This window comes from Mus musculus, chromosome 5 (assembly GCF_000001635.26).
Source record: "Mus musculus strain C57BL/6J chromosome 5, GRCm38.p6 C57BL/6J".
NCBI classification, from domain to species: domain Eukaryota; kingdom Metazoa; phylum Chordata; class Mammalia; order Rodentia; family Muridae; genus Mus; species Mus musculus.
The window spans coordinates 134929622-134953769 of record NC_000071.6 but is presented as its reverse complement, the minus strand read 5'-3'; the positions used below and the strand labels follow the sequence as shown (position 1 = coordinate 134953769).

Sequence of the window (24148 nt, the reverse complement as noted above, 5' to 3'; positions counted from 1 at the left end):
ACACACACACACACACACACACACACACACACACACACACACACACACTCACATTCTCCACCTGGGGGTGTGTGACCCTTTTGGGGGGGTCCGCATATCAGATATCCTGTATAAATTAGTTATGAAGTAGCAACAAAAAAAATTTTATGGTTGGAGGTCAGCACAACATGAGGAACTGTATTAAAGGGTCACAGTGTGTGGAAGGTTGGGAACCACTGTCGTAAATCAAGGAGACCCCACTTTCACCTGGACTGTTTAGTTATGCATAACTCTCACCACCAGCACCCCATTCTTCCATTTTCTAAAGTTGATGCTCAGGTCACTGCTCTGAAGATGAACCTGACGATGGTTAAATCTCTTTTCTCTGTTTCTCACCCTCCCCCACCTGCTTACGACGTGACACACTGGGATGCACGGCTGGGGAGGCTGGAATCATTTGAACACTTTCTCCCTCCTTCCTCCTCTTGGTTGTCAGGCTCACGTCTGTATCTATAGAAACAGATACAGCGAGGTTGGTGAGCTAGCCGATGGTTCACCATATGCTCCAGGATGGCTGTGGTGGTGGTGGTGGTGGGGTTAGAGGAGCGTGCTACCCCTGAGGAAAGCCAGCTTGGATACTATGTATCCACCTGCACAGGCATTGTAGTCTCTGCTATGAAAAAGACAGTGAACGTGTAAAGGGCCCTGGCAGGAATGAGAGCATTCTAAACACACACCTGTGTCCCACCCTTTGCCCATCATTCTGCTAGAACAATGGCTCCTAAGACACTGGAATTCACCAGGAGTCTCATGTTGAAGGAAGAAAAAGGCTGAAGCCTGGCGCCAGCCAGAGGGGAAGTTTGCCTCCCCTGGAAAGTTGTCACAAGGTGTTGACAACTTTCAGTTGAGAGGATGATGGGTGGGTGATGGTGGGCCCAAGCCTGACTGCTTGGCCCTGTATTGAACAGTATGGGACCCTTGCAGCTCTGCCTGTCTCTTGTCCTGTATTCAAAGCTAAACCTCTTATCTGGACCCCAAGGGTGAACTTTCAGGGGTGTCAGCAGATCTCTCTGTTACTCTTCACAGGGTGGCTACACTAAGGACATCTCCTTTCTCTGCTAGTCACTGTTGTCCCTTTCCTTGGGGTTTTGAGGATACGTTCCCCTCCCCCTTGTTAGGGCTGCCGGTACCTAGGCTCAGAACCAAGGGTAGCTCTTGGGTTGAGGAGCTGGCTCAGGGGGTAAAGTGCTTGCTGCACAAACAAGAGGCGCTGAGTTAGGGGGACCTGTAGTTCCAGCACTGGGAAGGTGGAGGCAGAGGATTCGGGGCTTGTTGTTTAGCCAACCTGGCCAAATGGTGAGCTCGAGGGTCAGCAAGAGTCCGTCAGCCTCTCTCTCTCTCTCTTTCTCTCTCTCTCACCATACCTACACACCACACATACCACACACATATACATACCAAACCCACCCACCCACCACATACACACTATGCACACAACACCCATACACACTATACACACCACACACATACACACACTAAACACACCACACACATACACACCACATACACATCACACATTCACCACACCACACACATATACACACACACACTGCACACACATAACATACATACAGCATAACATGCACACACACACACACACACACACACACACACACACACACCAATCTGCATCCCACATCCCACAAATTGCAGACACATGAGGAAGGCTTGCATGCCATCTGCATCAGGGCAGGCACACGGAGTGGGGCGGGTGGAGGTGAATTTTTTGTTTTCTCCACTTTACTGTTCAGGGAGCCATGGAGGCTGCAGGAAGGTTTCCTGGGCCAGCAGGTGCTTTGCTCTACGGCAGGCGGGGTACGGGGGCAGGCGGGGTGTGCGGAACATCACTACCTGACTCGGCGATCCATCAAATGTCCTCCAGTCTCGCCCAGCTACCGCCTGTCTGTCGAGATCTGGATGTTGTCCCAGGATTCTGCTTTGTTTGTCTAACCTCTGGCTGGCTCCACAGCCTCCCCTTCCCTGGCTGACCACCTCTGCCTGTGGGACCCGCGAACACCTGTTCCCCCACCCCCACCACAGCCCTTCCTATTTCCTGTTCCTGTGTGGATGGCTGAACCTCTTAGTCACTTAGGATACAGGTGGAAAGTTTTAGGGCTTGTGTGCTTCCCCTCCTCCACCCCTGCTCCCTTAGTGCCATTTGGCGAAAGTCTGAAGTGGAGGGCAAGATGGTAGGGGTGGGGGTGGGGTCTGGCCACATGCTTCCTGTAAGGTAACTCGGGCAGGGGCAATGGGGAAGGAAAACCTGCCTAAGGCTACCCTACCCGGCCAAGGCAAGCGCTGGCTTCCCCTTGGGCCTCAGTTCGCTCTTTAATGCCAGTGCCCCTGGGGTCTTGTGGAGTGACTGGGCGTCTGGCATGAGGTCATTCTTGGGCAGGAAAGCGCTTCTGGTTTGCGCTGCTGCTTATCTGTTAGGATTGAGTCGGCAGCCTTCTGAGAGTCTTCAGAACCTTGTATGGAAAGTCCAGGGAAGGCGTGGTCCAGGCTGAAACTGTCCCTGTTTATGTTGCTGAGCTGTTCCCGCCTGGGGGAGGAGCAGGAAGGTGGCTAGAGAACAGGAGATGCCCAGTGCACCCTGAATCACACGTCCTCCACACACCTACTAAGTGCAAGTCCTGAACACTGAACTTGCTTTTGTATGTTTGTTTTTGAGGTAGGGTCTTGCCTCTGGCTTGTGCAGGACTCCCTAATGGAGACCTTCCCACCTGCTCTCTGCCTTCCATGACTCTCCCGCCTCTGTCTCCTGAGTGCTGGGATTACAGATGGATTACACACCCATCTTTTCTTCTCTTTCTCTTCTCCTCTCGTTTCTGTCTCTCTTCCTCTCTTTTTCCTTTCCCCCTTTTCTTTTCTTGTTTCTACCTCTTCCTCCTGAGTTCTAGGATTAAAGGCATGCGCCATCATGCCCAGTCTTGTTGATTTTGAAGACATCTATCTTATGTGGTCCCCACACTGTCCTGGAATGTCTGATCTTGTTGCTTCCACCTTTGGGTTCTGGGGTTACAATTGTGCCCCACATGTTTAGTCTATGTGGGGCCATGGATGGAACCTAGGGATCATGTATGATGTGTAAGCATGATACCAACTGAAGTATATCCCTAGCCCTTAAGTTTTTTTTGTTTTTTTGTTTTTGTTTTTCCGAGACAGGGTTTCTCTGTATAGTCCTGGCTGTCCTGGAACTCACTTTGTAGACCAGGCTGGCCTCGAACTCAGAAATCCGCCTGCCTCTGCCTCCCTAGTGCTGGGATTAAGGCGTGTGCCACCACACCCGGCAAGTTTTAAAATTTTTATTTTTATTATTTATTGATTCATTGATTAATATGGAGTCCTGCTATGAGCCCAAGCTGTCTCAGACTTGTAGTCTGGTGAAAGGGCTTTGTGGTGGCCAAACCTTGAGGGCAGGCCTTTTTTTTGTTTGTTTTTTTGTTTTTGTTTGTTTGTTTGTTGGTTGGTTGGTTTTTTGAGACAGGGTTTCTCAGTGTAGCCCTGGCTGTCCTGGAACTCACTTTGTAGACCAGGCTGGCCTCGAACTCAGAAATCTGCCTGCCTCTGCCTCCCAAGTGCTGGGATTAAAGGTATGCACCACCACCGCCCGGCTGAGTGCAGGCCTTATAGGAGGTATGAAGCATGTGTCGGCAATATACAGAGACTCTGGAGATGTGTCGCCTTGGTGATGGTGATGGCGTTATGCCCAACAGCCTGTCTCAACTTGCTTCAGCTTACCCAGGACTAGAATTACCCCTCATATCAAGAGAACTTTATTTTTTTGGAATATTGTTTAGACAAGTAGCCCAGGCTGGCCTTGAATTTATGATAGCCCTCCCGCCTCTCCTTGGGAATGCTGAGTTTATAGGAGTTTGCCTCCACGCCTAGCTTGAGCATTTAACTTGATAAGACATTGCCTTAGGCTTCCTGAGCCTCCAGCTCAGAAGGAGGCATGGAAGTGTGTCTCCACGGCCTTAACATGAGAGGGGATCCCTGCTCCATTGGTTCTTCTAACCCGGAGCGCAGTATTGGCCCAGATTCAGTCTCCAACAAACTCCAAGTACTGAGTGCTCACAGACCACGTGGGATGGTGGAAGATCAGATTGTGCTCCATAGAGTCAGGGATTATGCACCAGTTGTATACAGTAATGTACACACCTGCAATCCCAGCACCCAGGAGGATGAAGAAGAAACATGTGAGAGTCTGAGGACAGCTTGGGCTACATTAGTGGTGGTGGGGAGGACTATTTTAAAGAGACTGTGCATCTGTTGGGGTTGGAATTGGACAGACTGGCAGGCAGGAAGCCCAGGGCAGCACATAGGGTTCTGGGCAGTGACCGGAGTTCAGAGATCTATGGCAGCTGTGGTCTTTGTGGTGTTCACCCAAAAGTGGTACAAAGAGAAACACGAGAGAGTGGAGTACACACTTGTAACCCTAGCAGATTGGAGACTGAAGCAGGAGCATTGCCATGGGTTTGAGGCCAGTCGGTGTTACATAGAGTTCCAGGCTAGCTTAGATACACGAAGATGCTGTTTTAAGAAACAAAACAAAGCCGGGGATAGTGGTGGTGCTTGCCTTTAATCCGGGAGGCAGAGGCAGGCAGATCTTTGAGTTTAAGGTCAGCCTGGTCTACAGAGTGAGTTTCAGGATAGCCAGGGCTACACAGAGAAACCCTGTCTCAAAAACCACAAAACAAACAAACAAACCCAAACCAAGAGCAACAACCACTAAGCCAGAGACTAAGCTGGACTTGGCGCTGTGCACACCAGGAATCGAGCACCTGGGAAGTGGAAGCAGGGCCGGGAACAGAAACTTAAGGTTGGAGTTGGAAATGAGGTTCGGTTGGGTAGCGTGCTGGCCCTGCATCCACAAAGCTCTGGGTTCCATGCCTAGCACCATATGTGGCTTGTAATCCTAGCATTTGGGAAGTGGAGGTTTGGATGTTCAAGGTCATCCTTAGCTACCTCGGGAGTCTGAGTCAGTATAGGAAACCCTGTCTCGAAAGAAAGAAAGAAAGAGAGAGAGAGAGAGAGAGAGAGAGAGAGAGAGAGAGAGAGAGAGAGAGAAAGAAGCAAAGAAAGAAAGAAAGAAAGAAAGAAAGAAAGAAAGAAAGAAAAAGGAAGGAAGGAAGAAAGAGAGAGAGAGAGAGAAAGAGAGAGAGAAAGAAAGGCAGACTAGCCAAGGACAGTCAGGGGTGATCCCAGATGGGGCTATGATTACAGGAACTACATCAATGACCCCCTTCTCCTAGTTCCCCTCTGCCCCTCCTGTGCACCTGTGGTTCTCCTTATCTGTATTTTCCCAGGTGCCTTTGGGATACATGTGGTCCCTTCTCAGCCTGCTCTCTCTTGGATGGACATGTTCATCTCTGTCCTTTGTACCAGGTGGGGTGGGAGCGGGGCAGGGGGTGAGGGAGCACAGGAGACTGTCTTTCCCTCGGCTACCCCTCCCCCACCCCCCCAAGGCCAGTGTCTGGTCAAACTAGATTCCTTGTCTTGTGAAACATCTCTCTGACCCGGGTCTCCTTGCTGTCCCCTCCCTGCAGGAGATGTCCTCTTTGACCCAGTGCCCACTGCATTGCCCAATCACCCTGAGAGGGTTTGTGTCTCTTCGTACTGGTGTCCCTAGCATAATCTCAAAATACATTGACTCCTAGAAGTCCTCTGGAATTGTGGCTGGAAGCACACCATCTCTCTTCATCTCCCTGCAGACAGACCTCTGGTGGAGGGCCCCCTTTCTCTTCGATGTCACCAAGGACTTTGTGCCCAGGCTGGCTTTATGGGAACGGCTCCTGTGTCTCAGAAGAATAAACATCCTGTCTCTGGGGCCTGGCTGGGTTTTGAATTTGTCTCCATCCAGTTCTCACCAAGCAAGGCTCAGCCCTAGGAAGGAAGAGAGGACAGGATTCTGTCACGACCCCACCACCCCCAATTTTAAATTGTGTTTATTTATTGATGACATTTGTGCATCAGAGGACATGTGTGTCTCCTGTCACAGAGGTCCCAGGTCCTTGGGGCTTGGAAGCAAGCAGCTCTACCCACTGAACCATCCCACCAGCCTTTCTGCCTTTCCCTGTTTCTTGTTCTGGACCAAAGTGCCTCGCCTCTACACCCTGAGGCACTATGGCTGGGTGGGGAAATCACATTAGGACAGCAGGTGATCTGGCTCCCGCTGTCCCCACCCCAGGTCCTCATTTCCCCACACCAACTTCCTCTGGCCAACAGTAGGAAAGTTGCTGTTGAGGCAAAGTACAGATGTTGTCCCATTAATGACAATAATAGCCATGATGGTGGTGATAAAGTTGATTTGGTAAAAGCAACACTAATTAAGACAGGGGTTCTCTTGGACACCCCTAGACACTAGGTTCAGATTCTCCAGTAAAGGGTCTTCATTCTCTTGTCTCACGGGAGCCTGGAATGAGTCTTGGGGACCTTCCCACGGGAGCCCGGAATGAGTCTTGGGGACCTTCCCTATAGGCTCTGAACCCTGGGGAGGCTTGCTTCTCAGTCTAAGTTGTCCCCACCCGGTGAGCATCCAGGTGCTCTAGGCTGGTGACTCAGTGTCTGTGTCCCAGCTGACCTCAGCGTGAGCCTGGGGGCTGGGGGAGATGATAGTTTCTTGTGATACTGGCGGGTGACTCAGGGGCCCAGGACAGGGGCCTCTGAACGCCTTTGTTGGCCCAAGCTCAGGAATCCAGAGAAACTGGTCCCGAGGGAGGCCTCCGGGACTGAAACCCCTCCCTCTGCCTCCGCCCCTCCTCTAGGAGCTTTAACTGCAGCACCTGTGGCCGCCCTTTCTTGTTGCAGGTGCAGGCAGGAAAGAGCTGCAGTGTTCGCGCTTGGTAGCTGGTGCATCGGACTCAGCTGGCTTTGTGTCCCTGAGGCTCACCGAAAAAAACTTTCTCAGCCCTCTGACTCCAGAGAGAGAGAGAGAGAGGTACTTTTTGTGGTCACCGACTTTGACCCCTGCAGAGGCTGAGCGATGGCGTCTATGGGACTACAGGTCCTGGGAATCTCCTTGGCAGTCCTGGGCTGGCTGGGGATCATCCTGAGTTGTGCGCTCCCCATGTGGCGGGTGACCGCCTTCATCGGCAGCAACATCGTCACGGCACAGACCAGCTGGGAGGGCCTCTGGATGAACTGCGTGGTGCAGAGCACAGGTCAGATGCAGTGCAAGATGTACGACTCGATGCTCGCCCTGCCGCAGGACCTGCAGGCCGCCCGAGCCCTTATGGTCATCAGCATCATCGTGGGTGCTCTGGGGATGCTTCTCTCAGTGGTAGGGGGCAAGTGCACCAACTGCATGGAGGACGAGACCGTCAAGGCCAAGATCATGATCACCGCCGGAGCCGTGTTCATCGTGGCAAGCATGCTGATTATGGTGCCCGTGTCCTGGACCGCTCACAACGTCATCCGCGACTTCTACAACCCTATGGTGGCTTCCGGGCAGAAGAGGGAAATGGGGGCCTCGCTTTACGTCGGCTGGGCGGCCTCCGGGCTGCTGCTCCTGGGAGGAGGCCTCCTCTGCTGCAGTTGCCCACCTCGTAGCAACGACAAGCCCTACTCGGCCAAGTACTCCGCCGCCCGCTCTGTCCCCGCCAGCAACTATGTGTAAGGTGGGCCACTCTGTCCACATTGCCTTTGTTATCTTTTTTTCGGATTGAGCTCATAACAGCCTGTGGCCCCTCACATTCTCCAGGACCTGCCCTGCTATGGGCCACTAACTGCTTGCTGGGGACAGGCAAACCCGGACTGTGCAAAGTTACTAGCCCGTAGCTCTTGGGCTGCTCCACATGGCTCCTTACGGCCGGCAAGAATGGATGTAAAAATATCTTGCTGCTTACATCCAAATTGCTGGTGGATATGGGGCTGAAGGCAGAAGCAGCTGGGAAGGGCAGTAGAGGCGCAAGCTGGGTCCTGCTGGCCGGGGTAGCTCAGCTGTGACTTTGGACTCTGGAGTGGATGTCCTCATGTTAGCAAACGTCCACTGTCCTTTCTCTATCCCCCTCACTCAGCCTACACGTTACTCCAGCGCTACTCTTGCCATTACGCCCCGTGTTTCCGAGCACAGCTGGTCCTACCCCAAGTCATGGTGTGCTGAGTGACTGACTGAGGGGCCATTGAGAGCCGGTGGGCTCTGCCATGGAACCCTTCCGTTGATTAGCAATGACTGTGCTTGACCCACCCACCTACCCTACTAATGAATTTCTGTAGAGTGGATGGACGGGTTTGAGGGAAGAAGGGTGGAGGTGGATTAAACTGGTTTGGGGAGGGCTGGGGACCTAGAAGCAGCCCAGTGTGTCCCCACCCCTTTTCCGCACTGTCTTGCTAATGTTCTGATCACTGTGCGCCCCCTCCCTCTTCAGAAGGACCCTGGGCCTCTTGAGTTGGCCCCTCTGAGTTCCCTCCCTTTGCCCATTTCAAGGACACCGGCCAGTCTGCGGAAGGAAGGTACGGGGGGGGGGGGGGGGGGTGATGGCATTGTACCAGGGAGTCTCCTGGACTCCCCTGCCTTCTCTGTGGTTTCTTGTTTTGTAATTTAAGGTCTGTTCACAGCTGTAATTATTATTATTTTCTACAATAAATGGCACCTGCATACAGGAAAGGTTTGGGCTGTTCTCTATCTGTGGATGGGACTGGGCTGGAGGGGCGGCTAAGGGTTCACAGGAGACCTTGATGTTCTAATAAGATGAAGTGGTGGAGCTGTTGGTGGAGAGTGTGCCTGGCACGCCAGAGGCCCCGTGTCCCACACTCATCCCCAAATGAAGGTCACCCCCCACCCCCCACCCCCACACACACTAAGCTGTAGGTTCAAGGCTAGCCTGGTCTACAGGAAGCCCTGTCTCAGAAAGTGATTCAGGAGTTCTCACTGTAAAAATGAGAACTTCCTCTATCCTGGAGGACCATGGGCTTTGAGACCTTTATTTGCTTTTTTTTTTTTAGATACAGTATAAAGCCCAGACTAACATCAAACTCAATGCAATTCTCCTGCCTCAGTTTTGATGAGATTACCATGATGACAATCTCTTCATTTGTTAGAGGGGAAACCCTGTATCTAGGGCCCAGTGTATGCCCAGGACTGGGGGTGGGGGTGGGGTGGGGTGGGGCTGGGGGACTCTGGGAGGGACAACAGATGACAGGAACAACAAGGGCTAATTCCCCTGCCTCTTCCTTTCTGGCCTTCCTTTCTCTGAGCAAACAGGCTGGCCTGCTTATCTTCCACAGGCCACGTTATAGCAGTCACCTTCTCTAAGGAATGTCCTTTTCCCACTCTTGAAGCCTTGCTGGTCTTACAGGTCCGGGCTGTGGCCTCTTCCCTAGGGAGTCCTCCCACAGCCCTGGAATGCTCAAGGTCCTGAGAGTCCTTAAACCCACACCTGCACCCTCACAGGGCAGCCTGGGCCACACCCTGACTTTCCTATCCACTCCTTCGGGGGATAGGATCATTGTTTTGATATAAGATCTTAATATAGCCCAGGCTAGCCCCCAGGTAGCTAAAGACGACGACCTTGAACTCCTGATCATCCTGCTTCCATTTCCCCAGTGTTGGGATTAGAGATGTGAACCACCATGCCTGTTTTATGTGTTGCTGAGGAGGAAGGGTTTGTTGCTACTAGGACAGGATCCCTACTCTGTTGAAACAGGGTCTTGTATCCTGGCTGAACTCAAACCTGATCCATCACAAAGGATGGTTTTGAGTTTTCTCCTTCTCCTTTCTCCCCCTCTCAGGTGCTCTGATTATGGGCAGGGACACCACAGATTTATTCAGAGCTGGGATGGGACTCAAGTACACCAGCTTTCTAGCTCTGAGCTCCATCCACACAGAACCCTTCCCTGTTCATGCGCAACTGTGGCTCAGCTCCAGAACTGAGACCAGAAGACAACTTTGTGGAGGTGACTCTCCCCTCCCACCTTTATGTGGGGTTGGGGGGGGGGACTCACACCACTGCACTTTTACGCAGCTCACTTTTTACCGGCTCAGCCCTCTCGTCACCCCACTTACCACTTCTTGATTTTGTGGGGATAGCCAAGTTCTCATGAAGGTATCAGATTGTTTTCAAGTCCGGAGAGTGGGCTTGTGATAGGATCCCAGCACTCAGGAGGTAGAGATGGGAGGATCACGAGTTCAAGACCATCTTTCATTACATAGTCAGTTTGAGGCCAGGCTGGGCTACCTGAGACTGTCATAACAGACCCAAGCTGTTCTATTTTCTCTTTATAGTTCATTTTTTTACTCCCTGTGGTCCTTGGGGATCAAATCCAGGGGTTCCCATGTTAGACAAGGGCTCTATTGTTGAGCAGCCCCAATCTCCTCTGAGTTAAACATTGAAAAACCAGGTGGCTGTGAGGCAGGAAGAGACTTCTGTGAGTTCAAGGCCAGCCTGGTCTACATAGTGAGTTCTAGGTCTACCAGAGCTACATAGTTTAACCCTTTTTAAAACCAACCAAGCCTAACAAAACAAAACAAACAACACTGTCCTTTCGCCAAGGTGCGGGGATGTACCTTCCTGAGTGGGGGGCTAGCCTAGCGTACCAAGGGCCCTCTGTTCAAGTCCCTGCACTGCCTAATAGTAAGCAACACAGGCACACAGGCCAGTAAGTAGTCCTAGATGCTTCAGAGGAGGCTGCAGAAGGATCAGGGCTTGAGGCTCCTGCTAGGCCTTACCCAGTTAGAGGCCCATCAGGCCTCCCTCTGACCCTGTATCAGAGTAACAAAAAAGATGAATCAGAATAACAAAAGAGACATTACATCATTTTCCTTTTTTGGGTCTGTGCGATGGCTCAGTGGGTAACTGCTGCCAAGTCTGATGACCTAAATTGCATTCCTGGACTCAAATGGTTCTGCAAGTTGTCCTCTGACCTCTGTAAGCAGGTATTCCACGACACATGAACACACACACACACACACACACACATACCCCAGGTCTGGTGAAGCATGCCTTTAGTCACAGCCCTGGGGAGGCAGAGGCAGGTGGGTCTCTGTGAGTTCGAGGCCAGCCTGGTCTACAAAACTAGTCTTAGACAGCCAGGGCTGGCTACACTGAAAAACCCTGGGGACAGGGGAGAAATATATAAATGTAAAAAAAAGATGAAGAAAATCAAACTTTTTTTTTTATTATTGTTAATCTATTTTTAGCCCCTGTGCTAGGGATGGACTCCAGGGCTTCTTGGCAGGGCTTCCGTACTACCGCTAACACATACCCTCAGCCCCTCACTGGGGGATCCCAAAGTGCTCTACATCTCTAGATCTTTCAAATTATTTATTTATTTAATTAGTTTTATTTTACACACATTGGTGTTTTGTCAGGTCCCCTGGAAATGGAATTACAGAAAGCTGTGAGCCGCCATATGGTTGCTGGGAAGTGAACCTGGGTCGTCCAGAAGAGCAGTCAGTGCTCTGAACCTCAAAGCCGTTTCTCCGGCCTCTCTAGATCTTGTCTCACTTTTTGAAATGGAGTGTGGCAAATGGTTCAGGCTGGCCTGGGTTTTACCCTGCATCCCAGGCAGGCCTTGGACTTCCTATCTTCCTGCCTCGGCTTCTCGGGAGGCTGGGGCGCTGGGCTTGTACCACCAGGCCAACCTAGGTCTAGCTCTTTGTTCTGGGCAGGTCTAAATGACCTATCTCTTTGCCCTAGCTTCCCTCGTGACTCAGAAAAACCCAGTCTACCCACCTGTTAGCTTAACAACAGATAACATCTCTGATGGGGGAGGGGGAGGGGACTGGATGGGACCAGATGTTGGATGGTTCACAGTTGTTTACTTTGCTTCCTTCTGTGTGGGTTTGGATATTGCCTTGCCTAGTTCAGACTGGTTGGAGCCAGGTTCTTGGACACACCAGAGTGCCGGAAATGTTAGTTTGGTATCGCGGGGGCCCCAGGCTAAGATCTCAGATCAGGCTAAACCACAATTTTATGAATATGCTTCTCCCATTCTCCCATAAATCAGATCACCCCATTTCTTTGTCGTTAGAATTTATTTTTATGTCTCTTTACTTTCTATTGTTGCTGTGTGCATGCGTGCCTGTGTTTCGTGGCCGTCTGAGTACAACTTGCTGGAGCTGGTTCTCGCCTGTCATGTGCATTCTGGAGACCGAACTCAAGTCTTCCCAGAGAGCCATCTTGCCAGGCTGGCCAAACCTGTGAGCTCAGAGATCCACCAGCCTCTGCCTCCTGAGAGCTCGGAGGAGTAAAAGCATTCATCACCATTGCTCTTGTTTAGTGTGTGTTTGACACCCTTATTTAGTTCATTTACTTACCTCCTATGCCTCTGTGTGTGTGTGTTTGTGTGCTTTATGCTATGTAGACAGCAAAGGACAACTTGTAGGGGTCATTTCTCTCCATTTACCACGTGGCTCCTGAGGATCCAACTCAGGTTATCAGGTAGGTGGTTAAGTGTGGCTTTATCTGCTGAGCCATCTTGCTGGTCCTAATTCAACATCTTTTGCAAAATGGGGATGGGATGGTGCTTGGCTGTGTTACAGTACACACTGGTCTCTGTGTTGTTGTATTTTTATTTTTTTTCTGTATCTGGTATCTGTGTGGCTCGTGCACCTGAGTGTAAGGATGCGCTCGCACATGTGCAGGCAAGGGGCTGGGGGTCGTCCTCTCTGTCACTCTCCATCGGTCTGCCTTATCTCTTTAAGACAGGATGCCTCACTGAGTGCAAAGATGCCTGTTTTGGTCGGCTACCTGCTGAGTGACCCACCCATCTCCCACCTCAATGGTGGTATTACACACAGGCATGTTGGAAACCTGTGATTTGTATGTGGATGCTGAAGACAGCCGCTTGGTTTCTCACAATTTGCAGAGCAAGCACTGTTGGTGATCACTCGAGCCCTGGGTCCAAAGAAAGTAGAGGAGTCTTTTCAGTCCCTTTGGGCTATACCTAGCAGAGTACTCCTAACGGGCGTGGCTAGGAAGGTGGACCCATTTTACAGACAGAGCAGGGAAGGCCAAGAAAACACACTGGGCTGAGACCATACACAGAGGATCAGTGGTCAACTAGGGGTGTGATACTGAACCTCCCTCTCTCACCCTATACTGTCTCCTGCTTCCGGTAAAGGTAGATGATGCCAGAGATGAAGCCATCATTGGCACAGGTGCCTAGCCCTGTCTCTTGTTCTGATGTTGCTAGCTCCCAGTGGTCCACAGGCTGGGTCACCAGGCATTCCCACACTCCAGCCCGCTCCAGGGAGTCTAAGGTCGCTTCCAGCGTCTCCTTGTATGGAAGGTTGGATGGGTTGGTCCTGGTAGTCAGACAAACAAGTCCACCTGGGGAGGACAGGAGAGGGACAGGTGAGCTGCACGGATATCCCTAGACTTCAGTTCTGGGCCAGCTTTCCACTTCCAGGGCTTGGTATCTAAAATTGTCTCCCCCAGGAATCCCCTTCAGTTTCCTTAACCTGATAGTTTTCCATGGACTCCATTTAAAAAAAAATTTTTTTTCTCTTTTTAACAGCTCTGCAGATGAAAACATGGTCCTCAAACATGCTAAAAAAGACACTACAGTTAAACCATACTCCCAGCCCCTCCCTGGGGGATTCTAGGCAGGGGCTCTACTGCTGAGCCACGCCCCCAGCCCCTCCCTGGGGGATTCTAGGCAGGGGCTCTACCGCTGAGCCACGCCCCCAGCCCCTCCCTGGGGGATTCTAGGCAGGGGCTCTAACACTGAGCCACACCCCCAGCCCCTCCCTGGGGGATTCTAGGCAGGGGCTCTACCACTGAGCCACGCCCCCAGCCCCTCCCTGGGGGATTCTAGGCAGGGGCTCTACCACTGAGCCACGCCCCCAGCCCCTCCCTGGGGGATTCTAGGCAGGGGCTCTACCACTGAGCCACGCCCCCAGCCCCTCCCTGGGGGATTCTAGGCAGGAGCTCTACCACTGAGCTACACCCCCAGCCCCTCCCTGGGGGATTCTAGGGAGGGGCTCTACCACTGAGCCACGCCCCCAGCCCCTCACTGGGGGAATTCTAGGCAGGTGCTCTACTACTGAGCCACGCCCCCAGCCTCTCCCTGGGGGACTCTAGGCAGGGGCTCTACCACTGAGCCACGCCCCCAGCCCCTCCCTGGGGGATTCTAGGCAGGGGCTCTACCACTGAGCCACGCCCCCAGCCCCTCCCTGGGGGATTCTAGGCAGGTGCTCTACCACTGAGCCACGCCCCCAGCCCCTCCCTGGGGGATTCTAGGCAGGGGCTCTACCACTGAACCACGCCCCCAGCCCCTCACTGGGGGATTCTAGGCAGGGGCTCTACCACTGAGCCATGCCCCCAGCCCCTCCCTGGGGGATTCTAGGCGGGGCTCTACCACTGAGCCATGCCCCCAGCCCCTTCCTGGGGGAATTCTAGGCAGGCAGGTGTTCTTCCATTGAGCCATGCCCCCTAGCTATCATGGCGGTTCCTAGGTGAGCACTCTACCCCTAAGCTATATGGCCCCCCCTTTTTTTTTAACTTTTGCTTTTGAGACAGGATGTTATTAAATTGCCTAGGCTGTCTTTGAAACCACTGTGTAGCACAGGGCAGGGCTTGGTTTTGAGATTCTGCTACTTCAGTTTCTTAGAAGTCAGGATTACTAGGCAATCCCTGAACAGCCCAGTGTCCTTTACTCTGGGAATTCTTCACCCTGATGGGGGCAGGGAGCTCCACGCCTTCTGTAACCTAGTCCCATGAAAAGGCAAGCCCGGGTCTCAGGGCACAGCAGGAAAGCAGTGAGCCTTGGTCCTTGTAAGACCCTCCATTACTTTTTGCTAAGTTTCTTGCAGGCATGGGGAGAAATGATAATTCCACTTCAAGGGGAGGACATGTGTGTGCATTGTGCATACACAGCTGCAAAGCCCCTGGCAGAGCCAAGCATGGTGGTTCAAGCCTAACATCCCAGCATTTAGCACGAGTAGGCAGGAAGAGCAAAATAAAATTAAAAAAAAAATGTGGAGAGCGTATTTTAAAAATCTTGTGTTTAGTTTTGCCTGCCTGTACGTCTGTGCACCATGCGTGTGCCATGAACACAGAGGCCAGGTAAAGGTGTTGGGTCTCCTGGAACTAGGGTTACAGAGGTTGTGAGCCACTCTGTGGGTGCTGGCAATCAAACCCAGGTCCTCTTAACCAGCGACCCATCTCTGTGCTCAGACTTTGAATCTGGGCTACACAGTGGTTTTCAGACTACAATGGGCTATACAGCTATAAAGAGAGGTAAAAAGACACTTGTGCCCCTCCCTTGGGCTGTCAGAAACAATGGTTTTCCCCAAATTAGAATTTCCCCAGGAGTCTCATGGTGGAAGAAGGAAAAGACAGGAGCCTGGAGCTACCCAGAGGAGGAACTTGTTTCTCTGAAAGGTCTTCACACAGTTCTGACACTTGCCAGTCCATCTTGCTCTCTGATAGGGTTTTTTTTACATAGCCCCGGCTGGCCTCAAACTCAAAGAGATCTGACTGTCTCTGCCTCCCAGCACAGGACTAAAGGAGAGTGCCACTAATCCCAGGCAATTTGATTTGAATTGATCAATTGGAGATGGGAGGCCTAATTGTGCCACTAATCCCAGGCAATTTGATTTGAATTGATCAATTGGAGATGGGAGGCCTAATTGTGCCACTAATCCCAGGCAATTTGATTTGAATTGATCAATTGGAGATGGGAGGCCTAATTTGTTAGGGCTGTCAGGACCCAAGCTTTTTTTTTGTTTTTTGTTTTTCGGGACAGGGTTTCTCTGTGTAGCCCTGGCTGTCCTGGGACTCACTCTGTAGACCAGGCTGGCCTCTAACTCAGAAATGCGCCTGCCTCTGCCTCCCGAGTGCTGAGATTAAAGCCGTGCGCCTCCACGCCCAGCCCAGGACCCAAGCTTTGACCTTTACTTTCTTTGGGGGAGGCGGGGAAGCTGGATGTGATGACAGAAAGCGTCTTTAGTTTATGTGCAGTGCGTGTTTGCCGGACGGTAGGGAAGCATACCTTGTACATGCCTGGTGCAGGTGGGCACCCGACAAGGGTATTGGATCCCCTGTAATTCAAGTTACACATAGTTGTAAGCTGCCACGTGGGTGCTGGCAATGGAACCTGAGTCCTCCAAGAGCATTAAGTGATCTTAACCCTTGTTTAGGTTCAGACCCCAAGGGGCTGAGGTGCATATTTCACATTCCAAAGACCTAGCCTCCAGATTTTCCCAGCATCCTTTAGTCCCTACCTGGCATACCGTGACCCCAACCTTACTCTGCCCTGGAGTCTGGGTTACCTTCCCCCAAAGGCTCTTCCCTATATAATCTAGACATTTGGGTCTCCCCCTCTCTCCTTCTTCTTTCTCTGCATGCACACACCTTCTCTCTCTCCCTGCTCATGACGACTTCCTTAGCCTCCTTCCCTGGGGCCAGGGAGCTTGCACAAGAGCGGCTTCCCAGTAAACTTGAATTTAATATAATTTAATCTGGCTTGAATTGTCTCGTTTCACCAGCAGAGAAATAACTTATCATGTCTAAGCCATCTCTCCAACCCAAAGCAGAATTTTAATTCTAAGCACTCTGGAGGCAGAGGCAGAGATGCAGAGATGCAGAGATGCAGAGAGGCAGAGATGCAGAGAGGCAGGTAGATCGCTGAGTTCATCCAGAGTCCTTGTCTAAAACATAAAATAAAGCCTGGCTAAGTCAAGAAGCCCTGGCTGTGGGCAGATGACAGACTTTGTCCAAGTAGCTGCAGGGTATCCAGTATGGCTGGTTTCTGGCAGATGGGGGAGGAAGGTGAGGGGCTCAGGCTGGAACAGGAGAGTCTGTTCTGTTTAGGTTCATGCAACGGGCATTTCCGGTGCTTTTGAGCCCAACCCGTGGCACTGCTGATGACACTATCGATGCCCTAGCTTCTGTTGGCCTCTCTCAAACAGAATCCTGCCCAGACATGCCAAGGCTTAGCTCCAGGAGTATGGTAGGGAGAGGAAATATTTTTATCTCCCAGCTTCCTCATTCTGTCCTTAGGCCTAGTAGACCCTCAGGCAACTCCCTACCCCATCTTCTGTGACTGCCCTGCCCACATTTGAAAATGCAACTTCATTCTGAGAGTATTGGTCTTTCCTGCCTAGAATCCCCCAGGGAGGGGGCTAGAGGCGTGGCTCAGTGGTAGAGCCCCTGCCTAGAATCCCCCAGTGAGGGGCTGGGGGCGTGGCTCAGTGGTAGAGCACCTGCCTAGAATCCCCCAGGGAGGGGCTGGGGGCGTGTCTCAGTGGTAGAGCCCCTGCCTAGAATCCCCCAGTGAGGGGCTGGGGGCGTGGCTCAGTGGTAGAACACCTGCAGAATCTCAGTGGGGGCTGTGAGCATGGTTCAGTAGTAGAGCTTTTTCCTAGAATAGCCCAGTGAATGATTTGAGGGTATAGAACCTGCCTGAGGTGCTGAGTTCCATCTTCAGCACCATAGAAAAAGAAAGCCCTAGCCTGCTCCACCCCTCAGTGTGTGGAGTTGATCCAAGCCGATCCCATTGTCATCTTGAATGAACAGACCTGGACCTATGCCAGGAAAAGAGAACTATCAAAAATATTCAAGGAAGGGCAGTCCCCAAATCAGTTAGGAGACTGAAAGATGGAGCTCAGCTGACCTCTATCGGGTACCAGGGCTGAAGCAAAGGCCTCACGGTCATGACTGTACCCAACAGTCACCGTAGTCTGATGGGGACAGGATCCTAGAGACGAAGCCATTTGATTATAAGAGCGGTGACAAAGGGTAGAAGGGTGGAGATGAGAAGCAGGTGAGCTGGCCAGCCAGGGCAGAGCACTTAAGTGACAGATGGAGAACTGGGGCACCGGTCTGGGGTGGGCACCCCTATGCAACACCCCACCCTTCTTCAGTCCGAGTGATGTGGAGAGGGGAAAGGGTTGGCTGGGTGGTGACTCACCTGGCTTGGTGACTCTTAAGAGCTCAGGTATGGCACTGCAGGGCACCTGTCCCTCACTGAGGGCACCCACAATGATCACCGCGTCAAAGGTCCCTGCGTGTGGGGCAGGGTGGAGATGTGTAATGGTTACTGTTGTTTGTTAACCTGACAGGATCTGGGAGACAAATCTCTGGGCTTGTCTGTAAGGGAGTGTCTAGACTGAGGTCATTTAGGAGGGAAGACCTGCCCTAATGGTGGATGGCACCATCCCAGGGCTGGGATCCTAGACTAAGGTCAGAATCCAGAAGGGGGCACTGGATCCCCTGAGGTTGCCTGATATGGGTGCTGAGATCAGAGCTTGAGTTCTCTGTAAGAGCAGGAGGAGATTTTAACTCCTGGGTCACCTCCCCAGCCCAGTGTATGCACGTGTGTCTCTTGGTGGACGCAGGCGCTCACAGAAGCCAGAGGCATCCTACCCTGGGATTGGGGTTACAAGGGGTTGTGAATCACCTGATCTGGGTGCTGGATCCAAACCTAGGTCCTCTGTAAGAATAGCAGGCGCTTTTCCCCAGGGAGCCATTTTTCCACCCCCTTAAGATGCTGTGTGACTATAATGTGGTGTGGTCCCTCGAACTTCCCATTCCACCCAGGATGCTCCTCTAGCTTTGGCTAAATTCCCTATTTATTTTTGTTTTTTTTTTTTCAAGATCAAGTTGTGTGTGTGTGTGTGTGTGTGTGTGTGTGTGTGTGTGTAGCTCTGGCTATCCCAGAACTAGCTCTGTAGTGTCTGTAGTCCAGGATGGCCTTGAATTCAGAGATCCACCTGCCTCTGCATCTCAAGGGCTGGGACTAAGGTAGGCACCACCATCTCCTGGCACCTCTTGCTACTTTCAGGTCTTGTTTTGTTTGTGACCCACTGAGTATTACTGGGGATTCCTGCATGAACTAGGAGGAGCGGGGTGGCACTGGGGCACAGGCAAATTACCCGTGGCTACATCACTGAAGAAAATGACTCTCCCTGCAACTGCCAGTAGCTCCCTGGGGATGGGAGGAGCCTCATGATTATGTTCTGTGTGGTGCTTTGCCACAGCAATAAGAAGAGGAACTAATAGAACATGTCATAGGTGTGTGTGTGTGGGAGGGTGGGTGTGTGTGTGGCACATGCGTTTAATCCCAGCACTTGGGAGGCAGAGGCAGGTGGATCTCTGAGTTTGAGGCCAGCCTGGTCTACAGAGTGAGTTCCAGGACAGCCAGGGCTACACAGAGAAACCCTGTCTCAAAAAACAAACAAAGATGTCCTATACACTGGGATGTAGTAGAAGCCCAACACTGTGCATGAGATGAGGTGACATCAGACTCTAGATGGAGACGAGAGCTCACACAGGACTCCAGAGTGAAGATGGTGGCTGGACAACAGAGGATGCTATTCTTGGGAAGGTGGGTGAGGGTGGAGTGGGACAGAAAGTACCTTCAGGGTCGGGCAGTGGCTCCTGGCCCAGGGTACAGAGGCTAAGGTGGTGGTACAGGCCACGTGCCCGCGCCTGCTTCAGCATTTCTGGGCTTCCATCCACGCCCTGCACCTGGAGGAAGCCCCGAGCCTGCAGCTGGGAGAGAAGGTGGCATCAGTCATGGGTAATCCCCCTGCCTCAGCTCAACTGGACCCTTCCTTGGATCTTGGGATCAATGAGCTTGAGGTAGAGGATGAGCTCTTGGTCAAGAACTGGGAGGGAATTGGAGCAGATGGGAGCTAGGTGTGGAGGCTTAGGCCTGTCTTCTTAGCTCCTCTGGAGGCTGAGGTGGAAGAATCCCCAGGTCAAAGCTTGCCTGCGTTATAGAGTGAGTTCAAGGCCAGCCTTGAGACCGTGTCATCTCTAAATAAAAAGCAAACTAAAGGGCTCAGGGTGTGGCTCAGTGGTAGAGGATTTACCAATAATCCCCCCAGCAAGAGGCTGGGGGCGTGGCTCAGTGGTAGAGCTCCTGCCTAGAATCCCTCAGTGAGGGCCTGGGGGTGTGGCTCTGTGGTAGAGCTCCTGCCTAGAATCCCCCAGGGAGGGGCTGGGGGCGTGGCTCAGATGTAGAGCACCTGTCTAGAATCCCCCAGGGAGGGGCTGGGGGCGTGGCTCTGTGGTAGAGCCCCTGCCTAGAATCCCCCAGGGAGGGGCTGGGAACATGGCTCTGTGGTAGAGCTCCTGCCTAGAATTTACTAGGCAGGGTCTCAGGACTAATTGAGCAGTAGCATGTAGGAGGTCCTGGGTGCTGAAGGGAAGGCAGGGTGGTGTATCAGATCTTACCTCCACAGCTACCAGGCCAGTGCCACAGGCCACATCGAGGATCAGGGCATCATGGGGTGAGCCCCGAAAGGCTCGACTGAGACAATCCACAGCAAGGCGTGGGGCTCGGTACTTCAAAGCAGCCACATCCTGAGGAGATAGCACTTAGCCCAACATAGTGTTTAGACGACTCACCTTGTGGGGTGCCCAAGTTCTGCCAGTTTGAGCTTGTGTGTTTTAGAGTTCAGATCCTCCTAGGACCCCAGTAACAGAAGACCCGAGCTTGAGGTGTCTTACTTTTTTTTCGAGACAGGGTTTCTCTGTATAGCCCTGGCTGTCCTGGAACTCACTTTGTATACCAGGCTGGCCTCGAACTCAGAAATCCGCCTGCCTCTGCCTTCCGAGTGCTAGGATTAAAGGCATGCGCCACCACTCCCGGCTTTGAGGTGTCTTACTGTCAAGGGACCCCACACTAGTGGGGATCAAGCTGGCTGGCTACTGGCTGTGGCAGCTCTTAGCTGGTCTGTCTATACCGAATGATGTCTCAATAGCGCCTCCTGCAGGCTCTCTCCTCGTGTTTGTTGCAGGATTAATTAGGGGTTGCTTACAGGTCAGCCGGGGTGGGTGGGGGTGGGGTGGGTGCAGGTCTCTAAGGAGCACATCTCCCAGGTCTCTTTTCAGCTCCAAGTTTCCCTGAGATGCATGGGTACTATTTTAGCTTTGCTTATAAAAACAGAATCTGAGCCACAAAAGTCGAGGACCCACGTGCTTTCACCTGGTCATACTCCGGAGCCCAGTCGTCATAGAAGCGGAGCTTGCAGGCCAGGTCGGTGATACCGTGGGAGGTTCCGACCCGGGCCAGTACTTGGGGCAGCCGCCCAGCCTCCTCCTGAGTCATTCTCCTGCGGGGGCAGAGTCCACCCAGTGATGAGGTCCTCCACAGTCTTCCGTCCTCCCTCACCCGGCGGAGGAGGTTATCAGTGCTCCAACGCGGTCCCAAGCTACAAACAAGACCTTGAGTGGGAGATGGCAGGAGCTGACCTGTACGCCGAGGCGCTGTTTGTATGGGGAGGGGCTCATAGAGCGGGGGCACTCCCGCGCAGGGAGGGAGGACTACGCCTCAGCCCATCATTCCCGGAGGTGGATCGGGGGCGCGGGTGGGGTTCTTCCTCACCACAAGGGTCTCCAAGAAGGTACAGGCTCAGAACTCACCGCGCGGAACCCCCTTCTCCAGGCAGACCCGAGGGAAGTGGAGGGGCGTGTCTGAGAGCCTGGCCCCGCCTCCAGCACCGCGACGATTGGGTTTCCGTGAGATAAAACAGCCAATCCGAGAAAGAAATGACAGACTACCCTCCCTGAGCCAATGAGCGTATTGCGTGAGAAGATCTCAAACTCACGTGAGGATTTGTTTTTGTTTTTTCACAAATAAAAAAGTTTCTCTCCCTGCCTCGCTTCCTCCCTCGCTCCCTTCCTCCCTCTCTTTTTTCCTTCCTTCCTTCCTTCCTCCCTCCCTCCCTCCCTCCCTCCCTCCCTCCCTCCCTCTTTCTTTCTTTCTTTCTTTCTTTCTTTCTTTCTTTCTTTCTTTCTTTCTTTCTTCTTCCTTCCTCTCTTTCTTTCTTTCTTTCTTTCTTTCTTTCTTTCTTTCTTTCTTTCTTTCTTTCTAAGGTCTTGCTATGGAGCCCAGGGTGACTTGGAACTCCTTATATAGACCAGGTGGACCTCTGCCTCCCAGGAACTGGGATTTAAGCGTTGTGCCATTGCTCCTGGGTACAGTATTTAAAAAACAAACAAACCCGAAAACAACAAAAAAACCAATTTATTTGGGGGGGGGGGCAGATGGTGTGTAGCAGCCAGAGAGCCATTTTTTGATTCCTCCTCCTACCATGGGACTTCCAGGCATGGGACTCAGATTCTCAAGCTTGGCAGCAAGTGCTTTGATCTGCTCAGCCATCTCACTGATCCCCGTTTTTTAGTATTTGTATGGTTTCTTAGGGTCTGAAAATCCAAAACAACCCATGCAGACACAAGAGTCCACGCAAAGCAAGAACTTTGTTTGAGTCAGGCGCAGAAACTGACCAGACAGGGACAACAGCACCGACTTGGGAGCAGACTGCGTCTTCCAATGTTCATCTTAGTAGTTAAACAGCTGGTAAAACTTTATTGTGCTCAGACCGCTGCTGATCGATCAGGACCGAAGAACAGACCTGGAAGTTGGACTTCCCCTCAGAGCCGGAATGGTACAGAGGTTTTAAGCTCGAAAGCCACAAATATCTGCCCCTATATGCAGTCACAACTCAGAATCATTTATTCGTTCATAATTAGAAACAATCATTATGTTTTGGGGAACAAAAAAAAAAAAAGCCGGGCGGTGGTGGCGCACGCCTTTAATCCCAGCACTTGGGAGACAGAGGCAGGCAGATTTCTGAGTTCGAGGCCAGCCTGGTCTACAAAGTGAGTTCCAGGACAGCCTGGAACTCAGAGAAACCCTGTCTCAAAAAAAAAAACCCAATAATAATAAGAAGAAGAAGAAGAGGAAGAAGAAGAGGAAGAAGAAGGAGGAGGAAGTTGGCTAGCCATCTGGGAAGTCCTTGGCTCCCCTAGAACCTGGGAATTTAATCTTCATTTCTCCTTAGGATCTAAGTGGAATGAAACAAAACGGCATTTCCACATAGCTCAAGTCGGTTTTCAACTTTCTATGTAGCCGAGGATGTCCCTCAACCTCTCATCCTCCTGCCTCTACATCCCAAGGGTTGAGATTCCAGGTGTGTACCACCATGCCTGATTTATGTGGTTCTGGGCATTGAACTCAGGATCGAGTGTATGCTAGACAAAAACACTCTCTCAACTGAGCTATATCCCCAGTCCTTGGAAGTATTTTATTTTAATTAAGTTAAAAGCATTTTTTTAGGAAGGATTTTATAATCTTCACTGTTCATCAGAGGTTAGATATAGCCACGAATGGATAATGAGAATGCCAAATTGGTTAATGCATGAGAAAAAAATTTAACTTTTACTTGCATTCATAATAATCATTTATTTATTTATTTAAAGATTTATTCATTTCTTTTATGTGAGTACACTGTAGCTGTCTTCAGACACATCAGAAGAGGGCATTGGATTTCATTACAGATGGTTGTGAGCCACCATGTGGTTGCTGGGAACTGAACTCAGGACCTCAGGAAGAGCAGTCAGTGCTCTTAACCACTGGTCTATCTCTTCAGCCCTGTATTCATAATTTTTAATTGATTAATTAGTAATTAATATGTGAATTATGTTTTTGAGATAGGATTTCACTATGTAGCTCTGGCTGTCCTAGGACTCACTATATAGACCAGGCTGGCCTCAAACTCACATAGATCCTCATGCCTCCGTCTCCCAAATGCTGGGACTAAAGGCGTGAGCCATTCTGCCCAGCTGTATTCATAATTTACATAGCTATCCTGGGTGGTGGCTCCCTTCCTGGATGGGACAGTTTCAACCAGAAACCAAGCCTGGGGCTACAGCTCTGTTGGCTGTGTATGTATCCCATGGAGACACAGCTCTGGGTGCTGTGGTGCACTTGACAGACCTGGGATGCAGAGTCAGGAGCTCAGGGCCATTCCCTGTCCCTGGCCTTCTGCTCAAACTCAGGATGCTGCAGATGAGGTCATTCTACACAGGAAACCAAGGAGTGAGGCAGGGTTGGTTGGAGGAGGACATGCTAAATTTGAGGTTTCTGTGATGTTTGCATCAAATCATCTAATAAAGTGACCGAGAGGCCGTTTTGTTTTGCTCTATTGTTGGGACATCTTATTCTGGAGCCCAGGCTGGCTCAGGCCTCCGAATCCTTTTTTTAGATAGGTCTTCTCTGTGTATGTAGCCCTGGCTGTCCTGCAACTTTATAGATCAAGCTGTTCTTGAACTCCGAGAGATCTGCCTGTTTCTGCCTCCCAAGTATTGGGATTAAAGGCTTGCATCTCCACTGTCTTCCTGGCTGCAAATCCTCCTCCTCTGGCCTCCAG

At 51.6% G+C, this 24148-nt stretch overlaps 2 protein-coding genes and 1 long non-coding RNA gene across 16 annotated transcripts; 2 read left to right on the top strand and 1 right to left on the bottom strand.

The window, feature by feature from the left end:
* Nucleotides 1-6835: 6835 nt before the first annotated feature.
* Cldn4 (claudin 4) lies at nt 6836-8647 on the top strand. The gene has a single exon (NM_009903.2). The coding sequence runs from the start codon at nt 7025-7027 to the stop codon at nt 7655-7657; it is 633 nt and encodes a 210-aa protein (NP_034033.1). The 5' UTR covers nt 6836-7024; the 3' UTR covers nt 7658-8647.
* A 2485-nt stretch (nt 8648-11132) lies between these two features.
* Mettl27 (methyltransferase like 27) lies at nt 11133-21466 on the bottom strand. Of its 13 annotated transcripts, none has more exons than XM_006504522.4 (7): nt 21360-21466; nt 20923-21148; nt 20169-20297; nt 19346-19481; nt 17899-17991; nt 17602-17685; nt 11289-13313 (listed from the first exon to the last, which is right to left on the bottom strand). In XM_006504522.4, the coding sequence occupies exons 2-7, from the start codon at nt 21043-21045 to the stop codon at nt 13078-13080; spliced, it is 801 nt and encodes a 266-aa protein (XP_006504585.1). In that variant the 5' UTR covers nt 21046-21148; nt 21360-21466; the 3' UTR covers nt 11289-13077. The 13 variants fall into 13 exon arrangements, with proteins under 13 accessions (NP_001346464.1, NP_077799.2, NP_001346465.1 ...); XM_006504528.4 differs by having other exon boundaries at nt 20923-21049; nt 21360-21440; XM_006504527.4 differs by having other exon boundaries at nt 20923-21049; nt 21189-21419.
* On the top strand, nt 21099-23923 carry 9030607J07Rik. Of its 2 annotated transcripts, XR_868588.3 has the most exons (3): nt 21099-21190; nt 21382-21544; nt 22140-23923. It is a non-coding gene; the product is annotated as an RIKEN cDNA 9030607J07 gene (long non-coding RNA). The 2 variants fall into 2 exon arrangements; XR_003955806.1 differs by lacking the exon at nt 22140-23923 and having other exon boundaries at nt 21382-21592.
* The last annotated feature ends 225 nt before the right edge of the window (nt 23924-24148 follow it).